At 45.5% G+C, this 26,004-nt stretch overlaps 1 protein-coding gene, 1 non-coding gene and 2 pseudogenes across 3 annotated transcripts; 2 read left to right on the top strand and 2 right to left on the bottom strand.

The window, feature by feature from the left end:
* Positions 1-515: 515 nt before the first annotated feature.
* On the top strand, positions 516-6,347 carry LOC139390972 (integrator complex subunit 10). 2 transcript variants are annotated; one of them, XM_071138406.1, is made up of 18 exons: positions 530-798; positions 981-1,048; positions 1,136-1,239; positions 1,337-1,476; positions 1,565-1,646; positions 1,762-1,917; positions 2,137-2,311; positions 2,485-2,654; positions 2,823-2,962; positions 3,045-3,198; positions 3,311-3,393; positions 3,513-3,665; positions 3,759-3,867; positions 3,950-4,029; positions 4,141-4,303; positions 4,472-4,565; positions 4,922-4,990; positions 5,527-6,347. In XM_071138406.1, exons 1-18 carry the CDS (start codon positions 670-672, stop codon positions 5,681-5,683), a joined length of 2,226 nt encoding a protein of 741 aa, XP_070994507.1. In that variant the 5' UTR covers positions 530-669; the 3' UTR covers positions 5,684-6,347. The 2 variants fall into 2 exon arrangements, with proteins under 2 accessions (XP_070994508.1, XP_070994507.1); XM_071138407.1 differs by lacking the exon at positions 4,922-4,990 and having other exon boundaries at positions 516-798.
* LOC139390888 (toll-like receptor 6) lies at positions 6,164-9,339 on the bottom strand (annotated as a pseudogene).
* A 794-nt stretch (positions 9,340-10,133) lies between these two features.
* Positions 10,134-10,205, bottom strand: trnap-ugg (transfer RNA proline (anticodon UGG)). Its single transcript has one exon. It is a non-coding gene; the product is annotated as a tRNA-Pro (tRNA).
* An 8,182-nt stretch (positions 10,206-18,387) lies between these two features.
* Positions 18,388-23,737, top strand: LOC139390887 (beta-klotho-like; annotated as a pseudogene).
* The last annotated feature ends 2,267 nt before the right edge of the window (positions 23,738-26,004 follow it).

The following is a 26,004-nucleotide window of genomic DNA, read 5'->3' as shown; positions in this document are numbered from 1 at the left end:
CACAGTTTTTGGTGGAAAGTTTCAGGCTATTCCTGTTGGTTCTCTTGAAACAGGTTTACAATGTATATTTGACTAAATAACATTTGCACCTCGAATGGATTATATTTTGAGGGTTAACTCCGTGACTAGAATGGAGTGGCGCAGCGGTCTAGGCACTGCATCTCAGTGCAAGATGCGTCACTACAGTCCCTGGTTCGAATCCAGGCTGTATCACATCCGGCTGTAATTGGGAGTCCCATAAGGCTGCGCAAAGCCCAGCGTCGTTCGGGTTTGGCCGGGGTAGGCCATAATTGTAAATACGAATTTGTTCTTAACTGACTTGCCTAGTTAAATAAAGGTCACATTAATATTATTATTTAAATAAAGCCTCGTGCTTTTTATTATGTTTATTTTGCATTAACGCATTTTACTCAAGATTCGCCCTTCATTTTATGTGTGCAATATTCTGTCATTGCACCAGGTGGCAGCATTTACCTGGAAATACGATCCCTCGAGTCTAATGACATCACATCTGCGACTGCTAGTCGTGATGTCATCAAAAGGTTGCCATTGAGCGGAGCGATAAACAAATACCCCAGTTTCAACAATAGGAAATTCATATTTTTGTTTGTTTATGTCTGATAACCGCACTAACCCTGTACCTCACGGAATTCAATAATACAAGCAAATATGTCAGCACAAAAGGACTGCGAGTTTTTAGTGAAACGGGCTCGGGATCTAGTGTCCGAGGACCCGTGTGCAGCCAAGGCTTGGCTGATAACCGCTCGAACCCTCTATCCCACGGACTTCAATATTCAGGTAAGCTGCGTCTAGTAAATTACATTGAAACGCTAGCGGACTAAACTCGGATTTGACAAATTACTAACGAGCCATTTGGAACACATGTAGTAGTCAAGCTAGTCTCTGTCAAGAGATCTGGTCAGTGGCTTTGTTGCACAAAGGCTGGAATGGAATGTCACATTGGTCTCTTGTCTTGACAGCACGAGATGTACACCATTGAGAGAAATGCAGAGAAGACGGCTTCAGCGGGCAGACTGCTGTATGATATGTGAGTGAAAGTTCTTATCTCGCTACTTCTGCACACAGTACTGTTGATGACTGGTGTAACTGCTGTTATGTGTGCTGTGTCCTTCAGGTTCATCAATTTCCCTGATCAGCCTGTTGTGTGGCGGGAGATTACTGTCATCACAGCTGCCCTGCGGAGCGACTGTCAGGACAAACAGGCTCAGTTCCTACGAGGTGAGGACTGTGTGTGTGTGTTAGATCTACATGAGATCGTTCCTGATTGGGTGAAATGTTAGAAGTGTTAACACTGTATTGTGTATGTTCACTGTAGGTCTGTTTGAAACCCTGCCCGGCCCAGTGCAGTGTGAGGTGCTGCTGAAGGCCACAGAACAATGCTTCAACACCCTGGAGAAGGCTGAGATGCTTCTGTTACTGCTCAGGCGCTTCCCAGAGTCTGTGGTCCAACATGGGGTACGTAACCTCTCACCTCTGACCTTCAACACCGTGTTCAATAACACAGAATAATTTATCTGTAGCTTTGTTTGCACTCGCATTCAAGGTCAATTTGGGAGATTCCCTATTGGAGGCGGAGACGGCTGAAAAACTGGAGACACCTGTCAACTGTTTCAGGAAGCTGTTTGGTGAGAGATTTCTCTGAATCAGATGATCGAAACCTAGAACATTTGGACCTCAAAAGATGACAAATGTAAAGTAACTATATATGCATTCTATGTTACTTTTCTTCCTCTCTCACAGTGTGTGACGTTCTCCCGTTGATCATAAACAACGTGGACATGCGTCTGCCTGCCAGTCTGCTGCTGAAGTACATGCTGAAAGCAGCAGAGTTCTACATCGGTTATGTCACGCGGGGCCCGTCTGCTGACGGACAGCTGCAGGGCAAAGCCCTAAACGGTAGCTGAGTACTATTTATAATATCTGCATTTGATCTAATTTATTTCACATTGCATGCAACCTCCACATTGCTACTACTTGCATGCCATCAGCTAGTTTTATGATTTTTGTCCTCAATTTCTCCCTCTTTTCTTTCTGCACGTTTGCTTACACTTTCCATTTTCACGTGTTTCACGGTCCAATGACGTTGCCCTGTACTCATCTTCTCCCTTCTCTCAGGCTCTCAGGAGGGTGGTGGGCTGAAGTCTCCCAGTGTGTCTCGGGGGTCCCAGCGCTATGTGATTGAGGGGCTGTCAGAGAAGTCGTCTTTGGTGGCGGAGCCCTGGGAGAGACTGCTGGATATCCTGGCAGTGGTGGGGGCTCGTTGCGAGTGGCAGGGGGACAAGGGACAGAGGTAGGAGCACAGATCATCTCCCAGTATGTGAGTGTAACTGAAGTGAATGTGTGTGTGTGTTTACTTATGAGTGTGAGTGGTTAGCCTATACATACTCTATGCATGTGTTTGTTTTGCAGGATAATGCTGGGTGTAAAAGCCTGTGCATCACTGTTTACGTGTGTGTTTTGTAGAGGCTACGTGGAGATGCTGCAGTGGGTTAAGGAGCTGTGTTGCTACCTGCCCAGTCTAGAGGGAGAGACCAGGTCACGGTGCTGCAGTCAGGTGGTCATCTGTGCCTCGCTGGTCCTCTTCCGCAGTGCCTACCTCTACGTCTCAGCTGTACAGCCTGCTCTGTTTCACGGTCAGTCTCTCCCCCTGTGTGTTCATATGTATTTGTATTCACATGACAATGGAAATGTCCATTTTGTGCTTTGAGCGTTGGTCTTGTGGAGATTCTGTTTGAGGCTCTCTCCTTAGTTTACAGTGAGGTTGTTTGTGTGTTGCGTCTGTGTATTTATTAATGTTGCAGGTGTGAATGCGTTGGCCTCTGGGTCGTGGATACTGTTGGAGGACCTGAGCTCAGTGTACAGTGAAGTAGAACTGGAGAGAGGAGCAGGGAAACACGCTCACAAGAAACGCAAACTGGCCGACGGCCGCGAGAAGACCATGGTGAGAGGATAGATGGGAAGTCTTTGTGGACTGTGTGTGTGTGTGTGTACATGCTCATGCATGTATTTGGGTGTTTCTTCAGAGCTCAGATGATGACGAGGGCCTGGGGAAGGGGCGTGGCCGGAACATCATGGTCAACAAAACAGAGATGCCCGGGTGGGCAGAGACTCTGGAGAGCTTCCGTTTGGCCAGGGAGAGCTGGGATCTCCTCCAGTCCCACGACAGCCTGGGGACCGGTACGCCCTCCAAATACATCCCCCAGCTCCCAACTGCGTGCTCTCTAAATGCATGTCCTGTCTAAGTAAATGTTTGTCGTTCTGATGAAATGTTTTCACACCCATTCTCCAGAATTCAACAAGATCTGTTCCTCCTGGAAGACAGACAACTGGCTGTGGTTCAGAATATTCTTCACAGATATGATCATATACCAGGTAAACATAAATAATGATCATTGTTCGTTAGGAGTTCATCAGTGTTTTGTATGTACATGTTTGTCTGTGTATGTCCACAGATTTGTGTTCAATGCCAGTGTGTGTGTCCTCTCCCCCAGGGTCATTACCGTAAGGCCTTGTCCAGCTTACTCCAGATGTCTGGGTTTCAGCAGCCTCAGCCTGGACAGAGCTCCCCAGGACAGGGTAACCTGGAGCACCACAGGACCCTTATACAGCAGGCCTCCTGCCACTACGCACTGGGAGAGTACAGGGTGGGTATGCACATACAGAGAGCTCATCCAGAAACATGCATACAACCAGAGAGAGATTGCGTCACTGTTTTTCTGTGTCTCCGTCTGTATCAGATGGCGTGTGAAAAGTTACTTGATGTAGTTGGTGGGCTGGTACCCCAAAACCAGGATCCAGTCAAGAACACTGACGAATCGGGCAAAGCCAGAAACAAGCCCAGGAAAGGTAAGGTTCACTGTGTGTGAGATATCTTCAAATGTCTTTGTTTTATGTCCATGCTTACAATGCGGTGTGTTTTTGTTGCTAGGCAATGATCTGAGGCTGCTGCCCTGTACGAGTAAAGCGATTCTGCCATTCTGTCTTCAGCTGATGTTCGCCTGTTTCAAGGTACCTCAACACTGCCCTTACAAATCAGCCTAAACACAGAACTATTTTGATAAGGGTCTGCAGGTTTTAATTCCCCTTAAACTCAAATAACCTATTTTTAATTTTCATCAGCTTCGTGCCTTCACGGACAGCCGAGACGACCTCTCCTTGGGTCACGTGGTGGTGCTCCTGCAACACGATTGGCCACAGGGCGAGTCTCTGTTCCTGAAAGCCATTGATAAGATCTGTCAGCAGGGCAGCTTCCAGTATGAGAACTTCTTCAACTACGTCACCAGTATCCTTATCAGACAGTATAGCTAAAACAATATATATATATATTTTTTTATATATATCTAAAACAATTCAAGACTAACGAGTTGGTTGAGAAGATATGAGAACGACTGGGGATTGCAGACACTTTATAGCTTTTTGTCTCTCTGTTGTTTGACTTTAACTCGTTCAGATATTGATATGCTGGAGGAGTTTGCATACCTGCGCACTACGGAGGGGGGGCGGGTCCAGCTGGAACTACTGCCCAATCAGGGAATGTTAATCAAGTAAGCCCCTCCCACTGGCAGATGCTTATGTATTGTACGCAGTCATGCTCACATGGATGTAGCGAATAGCAGCTCAGCTGTCAGGCGTTATGTTGAGAAAGGGTTAGAGGTACAAAGCGCTGTCTATCTAAGGTCGGGAAAAAAGTTGTTTAGGTTGTTTGAATGCAACCACTCTCAGTGCGAGTTGAGGAGTAGAATGAGGTTGCCTCTAGACACTGATCTATGATCAGTTTCAAGCTTCCTCTTAATGTTAAACGTAAAGATTTTTAGAGGGTAAGCTGATCCTAGATTTGTGCTTAAGGGCAACTTCTAACCCGGAGCGTGAGTTGATGAATGTTGGTGTTTACTGTCCTCAGGAACCCTAGTCCCGCCCTGGGTGGGGAGTTAAACACCCTGCTGCTACCTGGGGTGCAGACGACCGACAGGTACCCCTGCCCACCACCCCTACCCCAAACACTCTCTCCATCCCTCTGCCCCAAACCTCATTTTGGTTTTCGGTCTGTCGTTTTCATCGAGTCCTTGTCGTGTTTTATTTTTGAGAAGGCGTTTGACCCATTGCATCCGTTTATGTGGTCGTTACTGATGTTTTTAAAGTCAATTTTGGTTGTATTTTTCATATCTGTAGTTGTCATTGCATTTGTGAACATTCACGTTTGACTATGTGTTACTGTTTTTGATGTTGTTGAATCTTCCCCGTCTAAATTTTGCCTGGTTGGTAGATACCCTATACTCTCATTCCATCTCAAAACTATGAATACTGTATTTGGGGAAACATGTTTCCTTGATGTTGTGTCATTTTATGTTTTATCGTTGATAAATTGGTGTTTTCAACTGTTACTGTAGAGGTTTGGAGAAAAATGAACATTATCAAATGTCTGATTTCTAAAATTATGTTTTTCTATGAAAATGCTAGAAATGGTTTCTTTCTCACACCCATTGTCTGGCTTCCTCTGCCCTGTAGGCACCACACGGTGACGCGTGGCATCACTAAAGGGGTGAAGGAGGACTTCCGTCTGGCCATGGAGAGACAGGTGTCACGCTGCGGGGAGAACCTGTACACTGTCCTCCACCGCTTCTGTGTCAACGAGAAGATCATCATCATCCAGTCCCTGCCCTGATCTGACACCTAACCTCTGACCCCTTCACCTTTAAACCTCGGACATCTGACTTTTGAACCTGCTGAGACCAGGAGCCCAGGCTTATGGGTCTAATGTCCACAGTGAAAGTCTGGTCTTCCTTGTAGCTTGTGTGCCCAGAAGACCATCGTCGTCTTCCATCAGACCTGACAAATTAACTTCTGACCCCTGAACAGCCTCTGTGACCAAATAACACACATAATTAGAAAGAGGCAAATTCATTGTTTTCCTCTTTCAAGGTTTTATTTATGGTGCTATTTTCATGAGGGTACAATGTTGGACACTTTTTGTGCTTGCCTTAAACTTAGATGGCTACTTTCAGAGAAGGTTCTGTACTTGGGGAGCATACTGTTTCTGAGGATACTAAACAGGTATTGGTGGTGTATAGTGTGTCTGTATTTGCTGTCTAGTGTGTCTTTCATTGGCTATCTTGATACATTTTGTTTACTTTGCCTAGTTGGATCATTTTGTGAAGCTGATGAAAAAAATGAGAGGTTCCAAATCATTGTGAGATTGTTGGAAAGTTGACAAACGTGAGCTTGATATTGTTAGATAACGTTTTATTGTTTTTCTTTTTTATAAAGCTGTAGTAAAATAGATGTTAGTTTATATGAATTCTCCATTAAACCTGATTGGTTGGAAACAACAGTTCTTTCTTGATTTCTCCACCACTGCAGTGCAGCCCTGAGGTTGGCCCAGAACAGCCTGTGCTTGCCCCTGTCCTGGGGCCACTCCAGGTAGGTGTGCCTGCCCATCATAGCCTTCGTTGGTAGGACTTGGAAGGGATCATGTACTGAGTCAGAGGCTCCAGTAGCACCAGGATATCGCTGTCAAACCCACAGGACAGCCGCAGATAGCTGGCAAAGTACAGCTTGTAGTAGCACCACTCGCTCCGGACGAAGTGTCCAGAGAGGATGAACACATCGCCGGCTCCTCTCCACACATTGGATGATGTTCTCCACGATCGGCTTCCCTGGGACGAAGTCCCTCTCATGGCGACAGATGTGGAGCCCCCTTGGCCGGAGTTCTCCAGGTTAGCAAGAGCGGGCCCTTGACCAGTTGTGGAAAAAGGACCCAATTGTCACACTTGAGTTAAAGTATAGATACCTCAATAGAAAGTTACTCAAGTAAAAGTGATAGTCAGCCCGTACAATTCTACTTGAGTAAAAGTCTAAAGTATTTGGTTTTAAATATACTTAAGTATCAAAAGTAAAAGCATAAATCATTTAAAATTCCCTTTATTAAATCAAAACAGATGTATTTGTCACATGCGCCGAATACAACAGACCTTACCATGAAATGCTTACTTACAAGCCCTTAACCAACAATGCAGTTTTAAGAAAAATAGAGTTAAGAAAATATTGACTGAATTATCTAAAGTTTAAAAAAGTAACAATAAAATAATAAGGCTACAGTATATACAGGGGTACCGGTACCGCGTCAGGGGGTACAGGTCAGTCGAGGTAATTGAGGTAATATGTACATGTAGGTAGGAGTAAAGGGGAAAAGCAGACAGTACCATTTTCTAGTTTTGAAGTCGGGCACACTCCAACACTCAGACATTATTTACAAAAGATGCATTTGTATTGAGTGAGTCTGTCAGGCAGGAGGGATGACCAGGTGTTCTCTTCATAAGTGCATGAATTTGACCATTTTCCTGGCCTGCTAAGCATTCAAAATGTAACGAGTACTTTCGGGTGTCAGGGAAAATGTATGGAGTAAAAGTAAAAGTTGTCAAAAATTATAAACATATACCTCAAACTACTTAAGTGGTACTTTAAAGTATTTTACACCACTGCCCTTGACCCCGTCTGCATTATGCTGGCTGTAGGACACGAAGGAGTGGAACAACACCCCCTCCAGGTCCTGGGGCCGGACCTGCTGGGTCCTGGAATGGTGCTTGGCCTGGGTCCACTGCCAGATCATACTCAGGTACCACGGAACGTCCAGGTGGTGGCACAGAGTCGCCATAACAATGATAACCGTGACCGCTGGGCACCAGATGGTCGTTGCCAGCAGGCCAACGCTGCAGGATATCTCCTGGATCTGGAAGCCCTCTGGTGTGTGGAGTTCCTCAGACTTCGGGGTAGCTGCAGTGGTAGGCTCGTGGCCAGTGGAGAAGTTGGATTCCTGTGTGTCCGCTGCCCAGCCCAGTCCCAAAAGTACCCAGATCCCTGAATCCTCTCAGGGAATGGGTGAAGGGGTTTCTGCTGGCGTTTAGAACCCGTAGAACAGGGCAGGCCCCCAGACCGGTCAAAGACTGGGCATGGAGGGAGTTCTCTGTGAGCAGGAGATACTTAAGGTGTGGGAATCCAGCGCACACCGGGAGATTCTTCAGCCGATTGGTACTAAGGTACAGAGCGAGGAGAGAGTCTAGGGCCAGCAGGGCCTCTGGTACATTGGAGATCTGGTTGTTCTGGAGGTCCAGGGTGGGGGTGCTGTTCGGCAAGCAGCTGAATACCAATTCGCTCAGCCCATTGGAGGATAGGTTCAGGTGGACAGCCAGTGGCATTCCTGGCCGCTGTAAACCAACGAGTTGAGGCTGAGGTCCAGGTGACGCAGAGAGCTCATGTGCTGAACACTTGCTCAGGATTTGAAGGTTCTTGAGGTTGTTCCCTCTTAGAACCAGGATGTCCACTTTTTATTCAGGGTTGTACACTCCACAGCAATTTGCAGTTCTACTCTGGAGGACACTGTATCAGTCAGGGTGCAGTCTGAGAAGTCTAGCTGCAGTATCCCGCTGGGCAACCTGGGGCAGGTCATGTGTATGATGGACGTCTCAGTCATCGGCAGGTGCTCCACAGGCACGTTGATGAAGAAATTACAGAGGGCTTCCAGGGAGAAGAAAAAGGTAACCACCCCCTCTCGAATGTGTCTCTTCGTGGGGTGTCACTAAAAGACGGATGTGGATAGCCATGTCTGAAGTGCTCAGGTGGGCGATGGGGGATTGGAACACCGCGTTTACGGTGTTGGTCAAGTGCTCCCAAGTGATGACCATATTGGCTAGGTGAAGATGTAAGGTGTTGTCAGCCCCTCTCCCCTTCAAAAGTTTCACCAGGTAACTGTGGTCGCCCTTCGGGTTCATACCCATCAGCTCGACCTCGTTGGACATGCGGACCTTCTCTGCCTGGATGTCACCCAGGCTGCCACTCTCATAGGCTGTGAAGTTCTCCAGACAAAGGGTCAAAGTTTGCAGGTGTACGTCAGGGATGTTGATGTTTGCTCCGAGCCCCAGACTCTTGCTTTCCCAGGCTACAGAACTCTGCCCCCAGGTTAATGGTGTGGAACAGGTTCTGTATGAACAGCAGGTACCGTTGTTCAGTGAGATTCTGGAGACGATTGTGGGAGAAGTCCAGACTCTCCAGGAGTGGAGTTGGATGGAATGTCTCCGGATCTATCTCCTCCAAGACATTCCAAGACCGGTGAGTGGTCACTTGGAAATTCTCATGGGGGAGTTTGTTTATGTTGTTCTGGGAGAGGTCCGGGGCTTAGGTGGATGGCGGTAAGTTTCTGGGGAAGGAGAGGGTTTTGGAAGAGAGGTTGACAATGAGGGTGTATATTTCTGAGGAAGAGAGGGTGCTGCGATGGACACCCACTAACACAGCCACTGCCCAGAGGGTGACGGCCACATTCCTCATCTATGGAAAGGATCAAGCGGAAGAGGGAGAGAAAATGTAAAAAGCATTGGTTTTGTAAAAGAGGTTCAGTACACAGTGTGTTTGTGAATCACAATAAAATGTAAAGGCTTTGTTTTAAATATGAATGTCATGCAGCGTCCTTATTCACAAAAAAAGCTTCCTTGTTTTTTTTTTATAGACTTTTGAATACTCTTCAGCTTTTTTGGTCTATTATACAGTACTTGCGGTACACACACACACACACACACACACAGAAAGAGGGAAAAAAGGAAAGACTCACCTGTCCTATTCACTGTCTTTTCAAGAGGTGTTTTTTGTTGTTGAAATGATATTCAGTCAGTCTGTCTCTCTCATTCCTTTCAGCTTTATCTCACGTTTCTCTGCCTTTGCTATTGTGTTGCTTTCACACTCATACTATGTATTACCTTATCAGTCTCATGTTTAACACTTCCTCTCTGGCTTACAGTAAATGTTGAGCAGAGGGAAACAGACATTAGAAACCATGCCATTCAAACGTGCAGGAAACATGTTCCTCCTTTACATTTCATATTTCTTCCATTTAATTCACACTGATGGGCAGAGATAGAGTTTGACAGGCAATGAAGTTGAGATTTTGCCACGTCTGTGGATTTGGCATCGACTAGAGGCTATGATAATATATTACTCAATGTATGGCTTCAGTATAAAGATATTAAATAGATTTAACTTATTGATTTTTATTGATTAAAAAGATAAATTAAGAGAACACCTTTTATGAACATGGAGGATATAACGACAAAAACGTTTTAAACATGGGGCTCGTCCGGGATTTGAACCCGGGACCTCTCGCACCCAAAGCGAGAATCATACCCCTAGACCAACGAGCCCTACAGGTAAGTGTAAGGGACCATCTTATAAAACCAACCTATTACGTCAGCAATGATAGGACAAGGAATGTATGGCTTCATGCCAAGTTAAGTGCACTTTTAAACACTCCCACTTCACTCTGACTTTCTAGACGTTAGCTGACAGCTCACGAAAACGATGCATATGCTCAATGGGGTAGAAGGGAGAAGTTTGTGTCTGGATGGCCAGATAGCTACCAACAATGACAAGAAATGTCTATGTGGGTAATCGTAAATGCCTAGTTTCATCTTGGTCTTGACACAATGTCTTGTTTGGACTGATTTCATGTCAATGCTTATATTGCAGAAATTCGCAATATAGAAAACCAACAACAGTAACGATGTATTTGAGAGACAAGTGCTTATGTGCAAATGTATTTCTGTTTTCAATAAACATTGGAGACAAAATATAGTTTACATGTTAACAATCTAGGCCAACCACATCTGTTTTGCCCCGTAGTTGCGCATGCGTCGGTTTTGTTGCTAAACAACCAACCCATCTATAGTGTGCTGTTCTCATGGCAGCGTTCACTGGTACACCGCCTTTGAGGCATGGGCCTCAGAGAGTGCGCATTCATGCATATGGGCCCCTGTGGGAGTCCGTCATATACAGCGGCAAGAAAAAGTATGTGAACCCTTTGGAAATATCTGGATTTATGCATCAATTGGTCATAAAATTAGATCTGATCTTCATCTAAGTCACAACAATAGACAAACACAGTGTGCTTAAACTAATAACACACACATTATTGTATTGTTCTTGTCTATATTGAATACATCATTTAAACATTCACAGTGTAGGTTGGGGAAAGTATGTGAACCCCTAGGCTAAGACTTCTCCAAAAGCTTATTGGAGTCATGAGTCAGCTAACCTGGAGTACAATCATTGACACAAGGTTGGAGATGTTGGTTAGAGCTGCCCTGCCCTATAAAAACACTCAAAACATTCAGAAGAAGCATTGTGAACCATATGCCTAGAACAAGAGAGATCTCAGAAGACCCAAGATTAAGAATTGTTGACTTGTATAAAGCTGGAAAGGGTTACATCCCTAAAAGCCTTGATGTTCATCAGTCCATGGTAAGACAAATTGTCTATAAATGGAGAAAGTTCAGCACTGTTGCTATTCTCCCTAGGAGTGGCCGTCCTGCAAAGATAACTGCAAGAGCACAGCGCATAAGGACTTACAGAAATGTCTGGAACATGCTAACTTCTCTGTTGACGAGTCTACGATACCTAAAACACTAAATAAGAATGGTGTTCATGGGAGAACACTACGGAAGAAGCCACTGCTGTCCAAAAAAAAAAACATTGCTGCACATCTGAAGTTCGCAAAAGAACATCTGGATGTTCCACAGTGCTACTGTCCAAAATATTCTGTGGACAGATTAAACTACAGTTGAGTTGTTTGGAAGGAACACACAACACTATGTGTGGAGAAAAAAAGTCACAACACACCAACATCAAAACCTCAAACCAACTGTAAAGTATGGTGGAGGGAGCATCATGGTTTGGGGCTGCTTTGCTGCCTCAGGGCCTGGACAGCTTGCTATCATTGACAGAAAAATGAATTACCAAGTTTATCAAAACATTTTACAGAAGAATGTAAGGCTATCTGTGCGCCAATTGAAGCTCAACAGAAGTTGGGTGATGCAACAGGACAACGACACAAAACACCGAAGTAAATCAACAACAGAATGGCTTCAGTCCTGACCTCAACCCGATTGAGATGCTGTGGCATGACCTCAAGAGAGTGGTTCACACCAGACATCCAAAGAATATTGCTGAACTGAATCAGTTTTGTAAAGAGGAATGGTCCAAAATTCCTCCTGACCGTTGTGCAGGTCTGATCCGCAACTACAGAAAACATTTGGTTGAGGTTATTGCTGCCAAAGGAGGGTCAACCAGTCATTAAATCCAAGGGTTCACACACTTTTCCACCCTGCACTGTGAATGTTTACACGGTGTGTTCAATAAAGACATGAAAACGTATAATTGTTTGTGTGTTATTAATTTAAGCACACTGTGTTTGCATATTGTTGTGACCGAGACGGAGATCAGATCAAATGTTATGACCAGTTTAGGCAGTAGTCCAGGTAATTCCAAAGGGTTCACATACCATTTTCTTGCCACTGTATATATTTTCATCCCACATTCAGCGGTTGTAAAGTCGTCAATGGTAACTGATTGCTTCGGCCTAACTTCCCCTACTCACCATATATCATCACTGATCTCCTGTTTGATAACCTTAGCAAATCATTTTAGACCCGTCCAGGCAATAGTGTGCAACTGCAGCCCGCACTTCAGGGCGTTCCTGCATGTGGGCATTCGTGTATCTACAGGAACAATAAAGCAACAAGCAGATTGTACAATATTAGGAGGCAATATACATACTGAACAAAAATATAAACGCAACATGCAGCAATTTCAACGATTTTACTGAGTTACAGTTCATATAAGGAAATCAGTCAATTGAAATGACTTCATTAGGCCCTAATCTATGTATTTCAAATTACTGGGCAAGGGCGCAGCCATGGGTGGGCCTGGGAGGGCTAAGGCCCACCCACTGGGGAGCCAGGCTCAGCCAATCAGAATGTGTTTTTCCTCACAAAAGGGCTTTATTACAGACAGAAATATTCCTCCGTTTCATCAGCTGTCTGGGTGGCTGGTCTCAGATGATCCCGCAGGTGAAGAAGCTGGATGTGAAGGTCCTGAGCTGGCATGGTCACACGTGGTCTGCGGTTGTGAGGCTGGTTGGACATATTGACACATTTTCTAAAATTAAGTTGGAAGTGGCTTATGGTATTGAAATTAACATTAGCTCTGGTGGACATTTCTGCAGTCAGCATGTCAATTGCACACTCCCTCAAAACTTGCGACATCTGTGGCATTGTGTTGTGTGACAGAACTGCACATTTTAGCGTGGCCTTTATTGTTCCCAGCGCAAGGTGCACCTGTGTAATGATAATACTGTTTAATCAGCTTCTTGATATGCCACACCTGTCAGGTGGATGGATTATTTTAGTCTAGGAGAAATGCTCACTAACAAGGATGTAAACAAATTTGTGCACAACATTTGAGAAAAATAAGCTTTTTGTGCATATGGAACATTTCTGGGATCTTTTATTTCAGATCATTAAACATGGGAAAAACAATTTACATATCTCAAGATGAGCTACTTTGAAAAACAGTATTGCTGTTCACAAAGAAAATGGGAGTTGTTGAGATTTGTTTTCTTCTATTGCTTCAGCAGATTAGTCTTCTCTTTTCAGCAGACAGATTAGTCTTCTCTTTTCAGCAGACAGATTAGTCTTCTCTTTTCAGCAGACAGATTAGTCTTCTCTTTTCAGCAGACAGATTAGTCTTCTCTTTTCAGCAGACAGATTAGTCTTTGTCTTTCAGCAGACAGATTAGTCTTCTCTTTTCAGCAGACAGATTAGTCTTCTCTTTTCAGCAGACAGATTAGTCTTCTCTTTTCAGCAGACAGATTAGTCTTCTCTTTTCAGCAGACAGATTAGTCTTCTCTTTTCAGCAGACAGATTAGTCTTTGTCTTTCAGCAGACAGATTAGTCTTCTCTTTTCAGCAGACAGATTAGTCTTCTCTTTTCAGCAGACAGATTAGTCTTCTCTTTTCAGCAGACAGATTAGTCTTCTCTTTTCAGCAGACAGATTAGTCTTCTCTTTTCAGCAGACAGATTAGTCTTCTCTTTTCAGCAGACAGATTAGTCTTCTCTTTTCAGCAGACAGATTAGTCTTCTCTTTTCAGCAGACAGATTAGTCTTCTCTTTTCAGCAGACAGATTAGTCTTCTCTTTTCAGCAGACAGATTAGTCTTCTCTTTTCAGCAGACAGATTAGTCTTCTCTTTTCAGCAGACAGATTAGTCTTCTCTTTTCAGCAGACAGATTAGTCTTCTCTTTTCAGCAGACAGATTAGTCTTCTCTTTTCAGCAGACAGATTAGTCTTCTCTTTTCAGCAGACAGATTAGTCTTCTCTTTTCAGCAGACAGATTAGTCTTCTCTTTTCAGCAGACAGATTAGTCTTCTCTTTTCAGCAGACAGATTAGTCTTCTCTTTTCAGCACACAGATTAGTCTTCTCTTTTCAGCAGACAGATTAGTCTTCTCTTTTCAGCAGACAGATTAGTCTTCTATTTTCAGCAGACAGATTAGTCTTCTCTTTTCAGCACACAGATTAGTCTTCTCTTTTCAGCAGACAGATTAGTCTTCTCTTTTCAGCAGACAGATTAGTCTTCTCTTTTCAGCAGACAAATTAGTCTTCTCTTTTCAGCAGACAGATTAGTCTTCTCTTTTCAGCAGACAGATTAGTCTTCTCTTTTCAGCAGACAGATTAGTCTTCTCTTTTCAGCAGACAGATTAGTCTTCTCTTTTCAGCAGACAGATTAGTCTTCTCTTTTCAGCAGACAGATTAGTCTTCTCTTTTCAGCAGTATGCATTTTCTTTCCAAACGGTACGTTTTTCCAGCGATTGTATTTTGAAATGTGAAAAAGGCAAACAGACAGATGTAACCAACCTATAGAAATATAATCCATAGATGGCAGTTCCCATTCAAATCATGACTGGCAGACATTGCTAGTGTAAATCAAATTGCCATGGTAAATTGTTTGAAAGCCCTTCTATGGATTATATGTCTATGGGCACGACACAACAAGCTGAATATTTAGCTCGGATGCTGGCCAAGTTGTGGCCTTTCCAACTATAGGCAACCGGTAACTGCCAAAATAAAGGAAACACTTGAGTAAATGAGGGATACAAATGATATGTTATGCATATCCTGACATGGTTTAGGTCATCTTGTAGAATCTATGCCAAGACGCATCGAAGCTGTTCTGGCAGCTTGTGGTGGCCAAACACCCTGCCTTTTATTTTATTTAGGCAGTTACCTGTATTTGCTTGTGATGAAATTGAATTCACACTTATGTTTTTTGTAAAATATTGATCTATTGGCCAAATGATTGAAAAATAAAATCTATACTGTATTTCCTTTATCTGTATTTGTGTTTTTATTTGCTGACTCTTGGTCCTCGCCCCGCTAAGCCCCCGATTCATCCGGCTCTGCCTCAAATCAGATCAAAGATAGGCAAACACTCACACAGACACACCATTTGTCAAGTGGAACATCATGTCTGTTTTCACCTGTCATTGTCTTTAATTAAATCTAGGATAACAGTAAGGACTGATTTGGCCATAAAATCAGAGGGAACTGTGCATTTTTCCTCTGATTTTTCTGTGCAGCATGGTTAAACTGTATTTTATTTGGTCATCCAATTGGAGCATGAGTTTTGTCTTGTGGGTGTGCCCCACAGCAAAACCCTTTCTGCCAGGCACCACAGGCTGAAATGACATCTCTGCATCGACCTATCAGTTTTCAGATGTGTTGGTATTTTGGTCCATTAATATTAGTATTTTCAAAAAGCAAACATAAAAATGTAAAAGTCTTGATGAAAATGTATATTTTCTTTAGTATATCACACAACTGTCATAAAAATGTCATGAATTTTAGCCACTTTAAAATGGACATAAATCCATAATTTCAAAACTCATTACATTGAATTACGCATATTTTAAAAGCCAATTTCATAGAGAATGTAACAAACTGGACTACATGTAACTTTGAAGACATGGTGATTGGGTCTAAACAGGTGTTTGGTGTTTGGTTGTCTAAATTCTGTGAACTTGTCTTTAACTGCCATTTCCCGAAAATCAATCTTCCCACATGCCAAATCATTTTCCTCAACTTCAGAAGCATCTATATTCACCAAATGTTGTGTGGTTATCCTTAGATATATTCTCGAGACTTCCCCAGAGTGAATTGTTGATATGTTGTAAATGTTTTATTCTGGATAGCATTTACTTTAGAAAAATGTGCCTAAAATGTCCTTAGTATTTTACAGATGGAAAGTTTTAAAAAGTATTTATCCACAATCTGCTCGGAGTAAATCCAGTCCTGGAATGTCTTAACAAAATGAAAGAACAATATTTAGACTGACTTAATCCAGTCCCCCTGAAAAATGGATTTGCCAGATATGGACATATGCACATATTTAATGACATATCATCTAATTTAAATATTTGAATCTAATACTTTAGAAAAATGTTAATACAAATAAATATTATATTTGTATCTACATTCAACTGGTAAAAGTTGTGATATAATTAAGAGGGAAAAAAAATCCCCTATTAGGGCGTGGTGACTGGCTTTAACTCAACCTTATTTTAGCTATTTCTCAGACGGTTCATTAGGGTTTGAATAGCTGCAAGAACATGCCAATCTGTTCCTTATATCCATTAGGTAGTAATGGTTCCAATAATATGTTAGTGTAGAGAGAGAGGGAGACTAGAAGATTTAGCAAGAGAAAGTGATTGTGAGCTAGAGATGAGATTGAAAGGGAGAGAGAGATCGAAAGAGAGAGTGAGAGAGAGAGGGAGGGAGAGTAAATTTAGTCGAGGTGAGGATCAGAGTTCAAGCTAATCATTGACAAAATGTGTGTGTGCCTGCATGTGTGTTCCTGGCTGTATGAGTCAGTGTTGGGGAGAGTGGTTGTGCATGCCCAATGTACATTATGTGTCAGAGAGAGGGAGGAGGACACAGTAAAGGAGAAAGAGAGAGAGGAGGACAGAGTAAAGGAGAGAGAGAGGGAGGAGGACAGAGTAAAGTAGAGAGAGATGGAGGAGGACAGAGTAAAGGAGAGAGAGAGAGAGAGAGAGGGAGGACAGAGTAAAGGAGAGAGAGAGGGAGGAGGACAGAGTAAAGGAGAGAGAGAGAGGGAGGACAGAGTAAAGGAGAGAGAGAGAGAGGGAGGAGGACAGAGTAAAGGAGAGAGAGAGAGAGGGAGGACAGAGTAAAGGAGAGAGAGGGAGGAGGACAGAGTAAAGGAGAGAGAGATAGAGAGAGAGAGAGAGAGAGAGAGAGAGAGAGAGAGAGAGAGAGAGAGAGAGGGACATAGTAAAGTAGAGAGAGGGGGAGGAGGACAGAGTAAAGGAGAGAGAGAGAGAGAGAGAGAGAGAGAGAGAGAGAGAGAGAGGAGGACAGAGTAAAGGAGAGAGAGGGAGGAGGACAGAGTAAAAGAGAGAGAGAGAGAGAGAGAGAGAGAGATGTGGACAGAGTAAATGAGAGAGAGAGAGAGAGAGAGAGAGAGAGAGGGGGATTTGGACAGAGTAAAGGAGAGAGAGAGAGAGAGAGAGAGAGAGAGAGAGAGAGAGAGAGAGAGAGAGAGAGAGAGAGATAAGGACAGAGTAAAGTAGAGAGAGAGAGAGAGAGTACAGAGTAAAGGAGAGAGAGAGAGAGAGAGAGAGAGAGAGAGAGAGAGAGAGAGAGAGAGAGAGAGAGAGAGAGTCACGTAAGAGAGAAAGATAGAGAGAGGTTAGAGTGAGTACAGAGTAAAGGAGAGAGAGAGAGGAGTACAGAGTAAAGGAGAGAGAGAGAGAGTACAGAGTAAAGGAGAGAGAGAGAGAGAGATAAGGACAGAGTAAAGTAGAGAGAGAGGGAGGAGGACAGTAAAGAGAGAGAGAGAGCGAGAGGGAGGAGGACAGAGTAAAGGAGAGAGAGAGGGAGGAGGACAGAGTAAAGGAGAGAGAGAGAGCGAGAGAGAGAGAGAGAGAGGGAGGAGGACAGAGTAAAGGAGAGAGAGAGAGGGAGGAGGACAGTGGAAATCTCTCAGTAAATGAGAGAGAGAGAGGGAGGGGGAGAGAGTAAAGGAGAGAGAGAGGGAGAGTAACCGTAGTGAGTCCTGAACGGCCTTCCAGGTGTCCTTGGAGCGCTGTACCCATTCCTCCACCGCAGGAGCCTCGGTCTGGCTCTGATGCCATGGGGCCAGGACCGGCTGGTAACCTAACACACACTCAAAAGGAGACAAGTTAGTTGAGGAGTGGCGTAGGGAGTTCTGAGCTAGTTCAGCCCAGGGAACATACCTTGCCCACTCACCAGGCCGGTCCCGGCAATAGGACCGCAGAAACCTGCCCACATCTTGGTTTACGCGCTCCACCTGCCCATTACTCTCGGGGTGAAAACCTGAGGTTAAGCTGACCGAGAGTCTCTCCATAAACGAGAGAGAGAGGGAGGTGGAGGAGACATAAAATCTCACGTCTTTAGCTAGCGTGGGCCACCAGTATCTCCCTCTCAGACTCCGCACTGCCCTCTCGATGCCAGGATGACCCGAGGAGGGGAGAGTATGAGCCCACCGAATCAGCTTGTCCCGGACCCCCCTCGGTACGTACTGAGTTCCCACTGGACAGTTGGGGGGGGCCGGCTCTGACCGTGAGGCCTCCTCTATCTCCGCGTCCACCTCCCATACCACCGGTGCCACGAGACATGACGGTGAAATGATGGGAGCTGGCTCAACGGGCCGCTCCTCGGTATCATAGAGGCGGGACAGCGCGTTGGCCTTGGTGTTTTGGGAGCCTGGCCGGTATGAGAGGGTAAACCGGAACCTGGTAAAAAACATGGCCCATCTAGCCTGACGTGGATTTAGTCTCTTCGCTGCCCGGATATACTCGAGATTACGATGGTCAGTCCAGATGAGAAAGGGGTGTTTAGCCCCCTCAAGCCAATGTCTCCACACCTTCAGAGCCTTGACTACAGCTAACAACTCCCGGTCCCCCACATCATAGTTTCGCTCCGCTGGGCTGAGCTTGCTCGAAAAGAAAGCACAAGGGCGAAGCTTGGGTGGCACGCCCGAGCGTTGGGACAGCACGGCTCCGACCCCAGCCTCGGACGCATCCACCTCCACTATGAACGCTAAAGAGGGGTCCGGATGCGCCAACACGGGCGCATTGGTGAACAGCTCCTTCAAACGAGTGAATGCTCTGCCCGCCTCTGCTGACCAGCGCAAGCGCACCGGTCCTCCCTTCAGCAGCGAGGTGATGGGAGCAGCCACCTGACCAAAACCCCGGATAAACCTCCGGTAGTAATTGGCAAACCCTAAAAACCGCTGCACCTCTTTCACCGTGGTCGGAGTCGGCCAATTACGCACGGCTGTAACGCGGTCATCCTCCATCACCACCCCAGAGGTGGAAATACGATATCCCAGGAAGGAAACGGACTGTTTGAAAAACTCACATTTCTCCGCCTTGCAATACAGGTCATGCTCCAGCAGTCGCCCAAGTACCTTACGCACCAGAGACACATGCGCCGCGCGTGTGGCAGAATAGATCAAGATGTCATCGATGTACACTACCACTCCCTGCCCGAGCAGGTCTCGGAGAATTTCGTCTACGAAGGATTGGAAGACGGCTGGAGCATTCTTCAACCCGTATGGCATGACGCGGTACTCATAATGACCAGATGTAGTACTAAATGCAGTTTTCCACTCATCTCCTCCCCGGATACGCACCAGATTATACGCGCTCCTCAGGTCCAGTTTTGTGAAGAAGCGCGCCCCGTGAAATGATTCCACCGCCGTAGAGTAAGAGAGAGAGAGAGGAGAGGATACACATGACTCCTAGGAAGTGCAGCGTTCTCCAGAAGGTTTATCACGCAGTCCTCTCGACGATGAGGTGGTAATTGGGTCGCCTTCTTTTTACTGAAGGCGATAGCCAAATCGGCATATTCAGAGGGAATGCGCACGGGGAAGGGTTGGTCTAACGACACCAGGACAGAGTAAATGAGAGAGAGAGAGAGAGAGAGAGAGAGAGAGAGAGAGAGAGAGAGAGAGAGAGAGAGAGAGAGAGAGAGAGACCATTCCACACTGCGTTGGCCCACTCGAGGGCTAAGGACAGAGTAAAGTAGAGAGAGAGAGAGGAGTACAGAGTAAAGGAGAGAGAGAGAGAGAGAGAGGAGTACAGAGTAAAGGAGAGAGAAAGAGAGAGATAAGGACAGAGTAAAGTAGAGAGAGAGAGAGGAGTAAAGAAGAGAGAGGGAGGAGGACAGAGTAAAGGAGAGAGAGGGAGGAGGACAGAGTAAAGGAGAGAGAGAGAGCGAGAGAGAGAGAGAGAGAGGAGGACAGAGTAAAGGAGAGAGAGAGAGGGAGGAGGACAGAGTAAATGAGAGAGAGAGAGGGAGGGGGAGAGAGTAAAGGAGAGAGAGAGGGAGGTGGACAGAGTAAAGGAGAGAGAGAGAGAGAGAGAGAGAGAGAGAGAGAGAGAGAGAGAGAGAGAGAGAGAGAGAGAGGACAGAGTAAATGAGAGAGAGAGGGAGGTGGACTGAGTAAAGGAGAGAGAGAGGGAGGATGACAGAATAAAGGAGGGAGAGAGAGGGAGGTAGAGAGAGAGAGAGATAGGTAAGTCCAACCAGGTTCGTCGGGCAGATGAAAAGTGTACCTCTCCTTTCCTAGGCTCCACATGTTGACATCTCAGTCTCCTATACTCGTTCGCTTCAATCCCTTCATCTTCTATTCTTCCATCATGGATCCCTCACATTCTTCACATCCAGACCCCTCATACTCACACAGGAACAGTCCCTCAGAATGAGACCAGCTTTTCTTAAAGGATTTTTGAAATATCTGGAGAGGATCATTCTTCTTACTCTGGCTGCAATATGGTAACATACCATCTCTCCCTCCTCCTGGAAGCGATAGTCTGGGACGGGGCTTTCTGTTCCCTGGGTGAGGGCAGGAGGCAGTGGCAGCAGCCCTCCACCCCAGAGCCTTACAACCAGAGCCGGTCCTTTCTCAATGGGACTTTCCCTCCAGGGATCCTCTAGGGCACTGGGACCTCTGCCTTTCATACCCGAGGGGGCCTCAGACCGGCACAGGCCCCTCAATCTGGTACCACTTCACCGACTCAGGTCCCCCACTGAGGTGTCACAGACATAGGCAGTGACAGTTACACCCACTGGTAGGATTATGTTGAGGCACTGGGGTACATCACCATTCACAACCCATACCTTGGTGGCTGTCCAGGGGTACGGGATGGGAGTTCACACGCCTGGAGAGACAGAAGACTCCACCTTATTCATCGTATTCCACAACATCTTCAGGGTGTCAGTCAGGGTCAAGGTCAGTGTTGTAAAGTACAGTAAAGTAAAGTAAAGTAAAAATACTTTAAAGTACTACTTAAGTATTTCTTTGTGGTGTCTGTACTTTACTATTTATATTTTTGACAACTTTTACTTTGACCTCATTACATTCTGTCACGTCTGCTTCCGCTCTTCCCTTCCCTGGCGCTTGAGGGCGCCAGATTACCCTGCATCACGCACTCCTACCATCCATCATGCACACCTGCCTTCCCTCGCCACTCGCATCAGCGTTATTGGACTCACCTGGACTCACTTTTCTCCTGTTTATTTCCTCCCCTATATTTGTCAGTTCCCTGCTCTGTTCCCCGCTGCTGCATTGTATTGTTTCTGACACTGTTCCTGTCTCATCTCTGTCCGTTACAATTAAACGTTTTACTCCCCGTACCTGCTTCGTCTCAACAGCGTCATTCCGCGTGACACATTCCTAATGAAAATTATGTACTTTTTACTCCATACATTTTCCATGACTCCCAAAAGTACATGTTACATTTTCAATGCTTAGCAGGACAGGGAAATAGTCCAATTCACACACTTATCAAGAGGACAACTCTGGTCATCCCTACTACCTCTGATCTGGCACATGCTTCATTTTTAAATGATGTCTGCGTGTTGGAATGTGCCCCTGGCTATCGGTAAAAAAATTAAATAAAAATGGTGCCAACTGGTTTGCTTAATATAAGCAATTTGAAATGATTTATACTTTTACTTTTGATACTTAAGTATATTTTAGCAATTACATTTAATTTTGATACTTAAGTATACTTAAAACCAAATACTTTTAGACTTTTACTCAAGTAGTATTTTACTGGGTGACTTTCACTTTTACTTGAGTCATTTACTTTGAAGGTATCTTTACTTTTACCCGTGTTCGTGGAGGGTGAGATCCACTCATAGATGGCTCCTGTCTGAGTTCACCCCTGAGGAGAAGCTCTGGGTGAGGGGAACAGCTGACTTCCTTTCCCTGTCCTTTGGGCCTAACAACCTGTGTCTGGGCCAGAGCCGGGTGTTCCCAGACCTGAGGCGGGTACTGGGCTGGGTGCGGCTGGACTACGGGGGCCTTCCAGTGCTGGTGGTGGAGGGGGGCTGGTTCTCAGATGCAGCTGTGGAGATGGAGGATACAGTCGCTATCTACCCGATGACGAGGTTCATCAACAAGGTGCTGCAAGGTGAGGAGGGAGGAGTGGGTAGAGGAGAGGGCAGGGTTAGGGAAAACAGAGGTCAACAAGAGAGTATATTTGACAGACTGACCCCTTTAATATATTTAACCTCTGCACTGTTGTGCTATTTCTACCTCTGTGGTAACTGTGTCTCCTCATTTAATTCTCTCTGTGTTTGTTGGTGTCCAGCGATGGTGTTTGACAGTGTCAGAGTGTTTGGCTACACAGCCTGCTCTCTGGTGGATGGTTTTCAGTCAGGACAACTGGGGTCCCAAAGACCACCGCTCAGTTCTACAGGCAGGTCGTAAAGGACAACGGTTTCCCTGGTGATGAGACCACCAGAGAGGTCAAAGGGTGTTTCCCATGTGACTTCCACTGGGGCGTGGCCGACTCAACCGTACAGGTGAGGGGATGAGAAGAGGACAGGATGCAGAGACGAGAGAGGGAGGAGAAAGGAAAAGGAGATTGTGATTTTATTTAGTAAAACTGCTCTGCTTTTTTAGGACTCGATCTCGAACAGAACAATACGCAAGCTAGGTCATTACACACCTTGTAAGAAATAAACACAAACATTTATATTCTTGTTCTCCTTAATTAAAGGTCCATTTCCACCCCTTCTCCCCTTAATTCTTGGACCCTCATCTGTACAGCTGGAACCTGACAGGGGACAGACAGGGCACTGCGCCCTGTCCAAGGGGTCAAGCTCCACACCAGGATGACTACCTGGCCATCCGAGGTCACCTGGGCCTCTTTGAGTCCACAGGGGCATCTCACTACCGCTTCGCTCTAAACTGGTCCCTCATCCTGCCCCATGGAGATCTGTCTAATGTGCACACAGAGGCCCTGAGGTAGACGCACACTGTATAGTGCGTATTCAATGTTTAATACACATGCAAACATACACTAGAATGCACGCCTGCATGGATACACATTGCATTTTAAATCACTTCAAACTCTTTTTACAGATTCTATCGCTGTCTCCTGACTGAGCTCCGCAAGCAGGGCCTGGAGGCCATGGTCATCCTCTACTACCCCACGAACAGAGCCCCTCTGCTGGGCTTGCCTGGCCCGGTGCATGGCTCCAGAAGCTGGCTGAACCAGAGCACGGTGGAGGCCTTCCAGAGCTACGCTCTGCTACAGGGCTGGGCCCTGGGTGAGTTATTGGATCACCATCAATGAGCCCAACAGACTGATGGAGTGGAGAGGAGCAGCATCTGGCAGCCCATAGCCTCCTGCTGGCCCACACTAAGGCCTGGAGGCTCTATGAGAGGGAGCATCTCAGCCAACAGAGAGGACGTGTCCCTGGCCCTGCACGCAGACTGGGTAGAACACGCCAACCTAATCCTGGAGTCACATGCAACCCCCGCTCAGAGATTCCTGTGTTTTTAAACCTTTATTTAACCAGGCAAGTCAGTTAAGAACAAATTCTCATTTTCAATTAAAATACAGTAAACTCACAGACTTTACTGTATGAGGTACCTTTGAGATCCTAAAGTGAATCCCAGTGAGAACTGTCCCGTTGTACTGAGACAAACATTCTGTGCAGTACTGTAGCCACAATAAGTGCAGTGGTTTCCCTGGCAACAACGTCACATCTTCCTGTAGGGTCAGCACCCGCCGGAAAGTGTGTTCCATCTGCGCTCGCATCTCAGAGAACAAACCCCTGCTGTTCTTCACTGCATGTCTCCTCATCACACTAGCTTTGCTAGTGGCAGTCATCATCATCATCGTCAGGAGGAAGAGGACTAGGAGTAGGGGGTGGCGGTGTGTCCTGTCCCACTGGGGATGAAGTGTCAGCTGTGGGAGAGAGTGGCCCTGCAGCGTGTGACAGAAAGGATCCGAGTGGTCAGCTGCTAGGCGTTTGGTCCTGTCGTAATGGTTCTTGGGGACAGGTCTAGGATCCGCTTACCCTCCTGAAATCCAAATCTTGAACTGAGAGGAAAAACACAAAACTGACTGTAGAGCAGTGTCTAGGGGGAAACTTCATTCTAATCCACAAGCCCACTGGGATTGTGCTTAACACAGCGGGATCAGCGAGGGCCAAGGGGTCATCTTTACCAATACCAAGTGACTAATAGTCTCTGTCTGAGCCCTAGAGATCCCACATATTGAAAAACAATGTATCTCCAACGAATACAATTGACAGTTTGTAGCCTATAAACTATCAGAAACATTTGTTTTTGTATTTATTATGAATCCTCATGCTGCCAAGGCAGCAGCTACTCTTCCTGGGGTCCAGCTAAATTAAGGCAGTTTATACCATTTTAAAAACATTACAATACATTCACAGATTTCACAACACACTGTGTGCCCTCAGGCCTCTACTCCACCACTACCACATATTTACAGTACAAAATCCATTTGTGTGTAGTGCGTATGTTATCATGTGTGTGTGTGTGTATGCATGTGTCTGTGCCTATGTTTGTGTTGCCTCACAGTCCCAGCTGTTCCATAAGGTGTATATTATATATTTTTTAATCCAATTTTACTGCTTGCATCAGTTACTTGATGTGGAATAGAGTTCCATGTAGTCATGGCTCTATGTAGTACTGTACGCCTCCCATAGTCTGTCCTGGACTTGGGGACTGTGAAGAGATCTCTGGTGACATGTCTTGTGGGGTATGCATAGATGTCCGAGCTGTGCTGCAGTAGTTCAAACAGACAACTCGGTGCATTCATCATGTCAATACCTCTCATAAATACAAGTAGTGATGTAGTCAATCTATCGACCACTTTCAGCAAGGAAAGATTGACATGCATATTATTAATATTAGCTCTCTGTGTACATCCAAGGCCCAGCTGTGCTGCCCTGTTCTGAGCCAATTGCAATTGTCCTAAGTCCCTTTTTGTGGCACATGACCACACGACTGAACAGTAGTCCAGGTGCGACAAAACTAGGGCCTGTAGGACCTGACTTGTTGATAGTGTTGTTAAGAAGGTAGAAACTAGGGCCTGTAGGACCTGACTTGTTGACAGTGTTGTTAAGAAGGTAGAAACTAGGGCCTGTAGGACCTGACTTGTTGATAGTGTTGTTAAGAAGGTAGAAACTAGGGCCTGTAGGACCTGCCTTGTTGATAGTGCTGTTAAGAAGGTAGAAACTAGGGCCTGTAGGACCTGCCTTGTTGATAGTGTTGTTAAGAAGGTAGAAACTAGGGCCTGTAGGACCTGCCTTGTTGATAGTGCTGTTAAGAAGGTAGAAACTAGGGCCTGTAGGACCTGCCTTGTTGATAGTGCTGTTAAGAAGGTAGAAACTAGGGCCTGTAGGACCTGCCTTGTTGATAGTGTTGTTAAGAAGGTAGAAACTAGGGCCTGTAGGACCTGCCTTGTTGATAGTGCTGTTAAGAAGGTAGAAACTAGGGCCTGTAGGACCTGCCTTGTTGATAGTGTTGTTAAGAAGGTAGAAACTAGGGCCTGTAGGACCTGCCTTGTTGATAGTGCTGCTAAGAAGGTAGAAACTAGGGCCTGTAGGACCTGCCTTGTTGATAGTGCTGTTAAGAAGGTAGAAACTAGGGCCTGTAGGACCTGCCTTGTTGATAGTGCTGTTAAGAAGGTAGAGCAGCGCTTTATTATGGACTTTTTTTTTCTCCCCATCTTAGCCACTGTTGTATCAATATATTTTGACCATGACAGTTTACAATCCAGGGTTACTCCAAGCA

The sequence above is a fragment of the Oncorhynchus clarkii genome, chromosome 31 (genome assembly GCF_045791955.1).
Source record: "Oncorhynchus clarkii lewisi isolate Uvic-CL-2024 chromosome 31, UVic_Ocla_1.0, whole genome shotgun sequence".
Taxonomy (NCBI): domain Eukaryota; kingdom Metazoa; phylum Chordata; class Actinopteri; order Salmoniformes; family Salmonidae; genus Oncorhynchus; species Oncorhynchus clarkii.
This window is presented reverse-complemented; position numbering and strand designations above follow the sequence as displayed.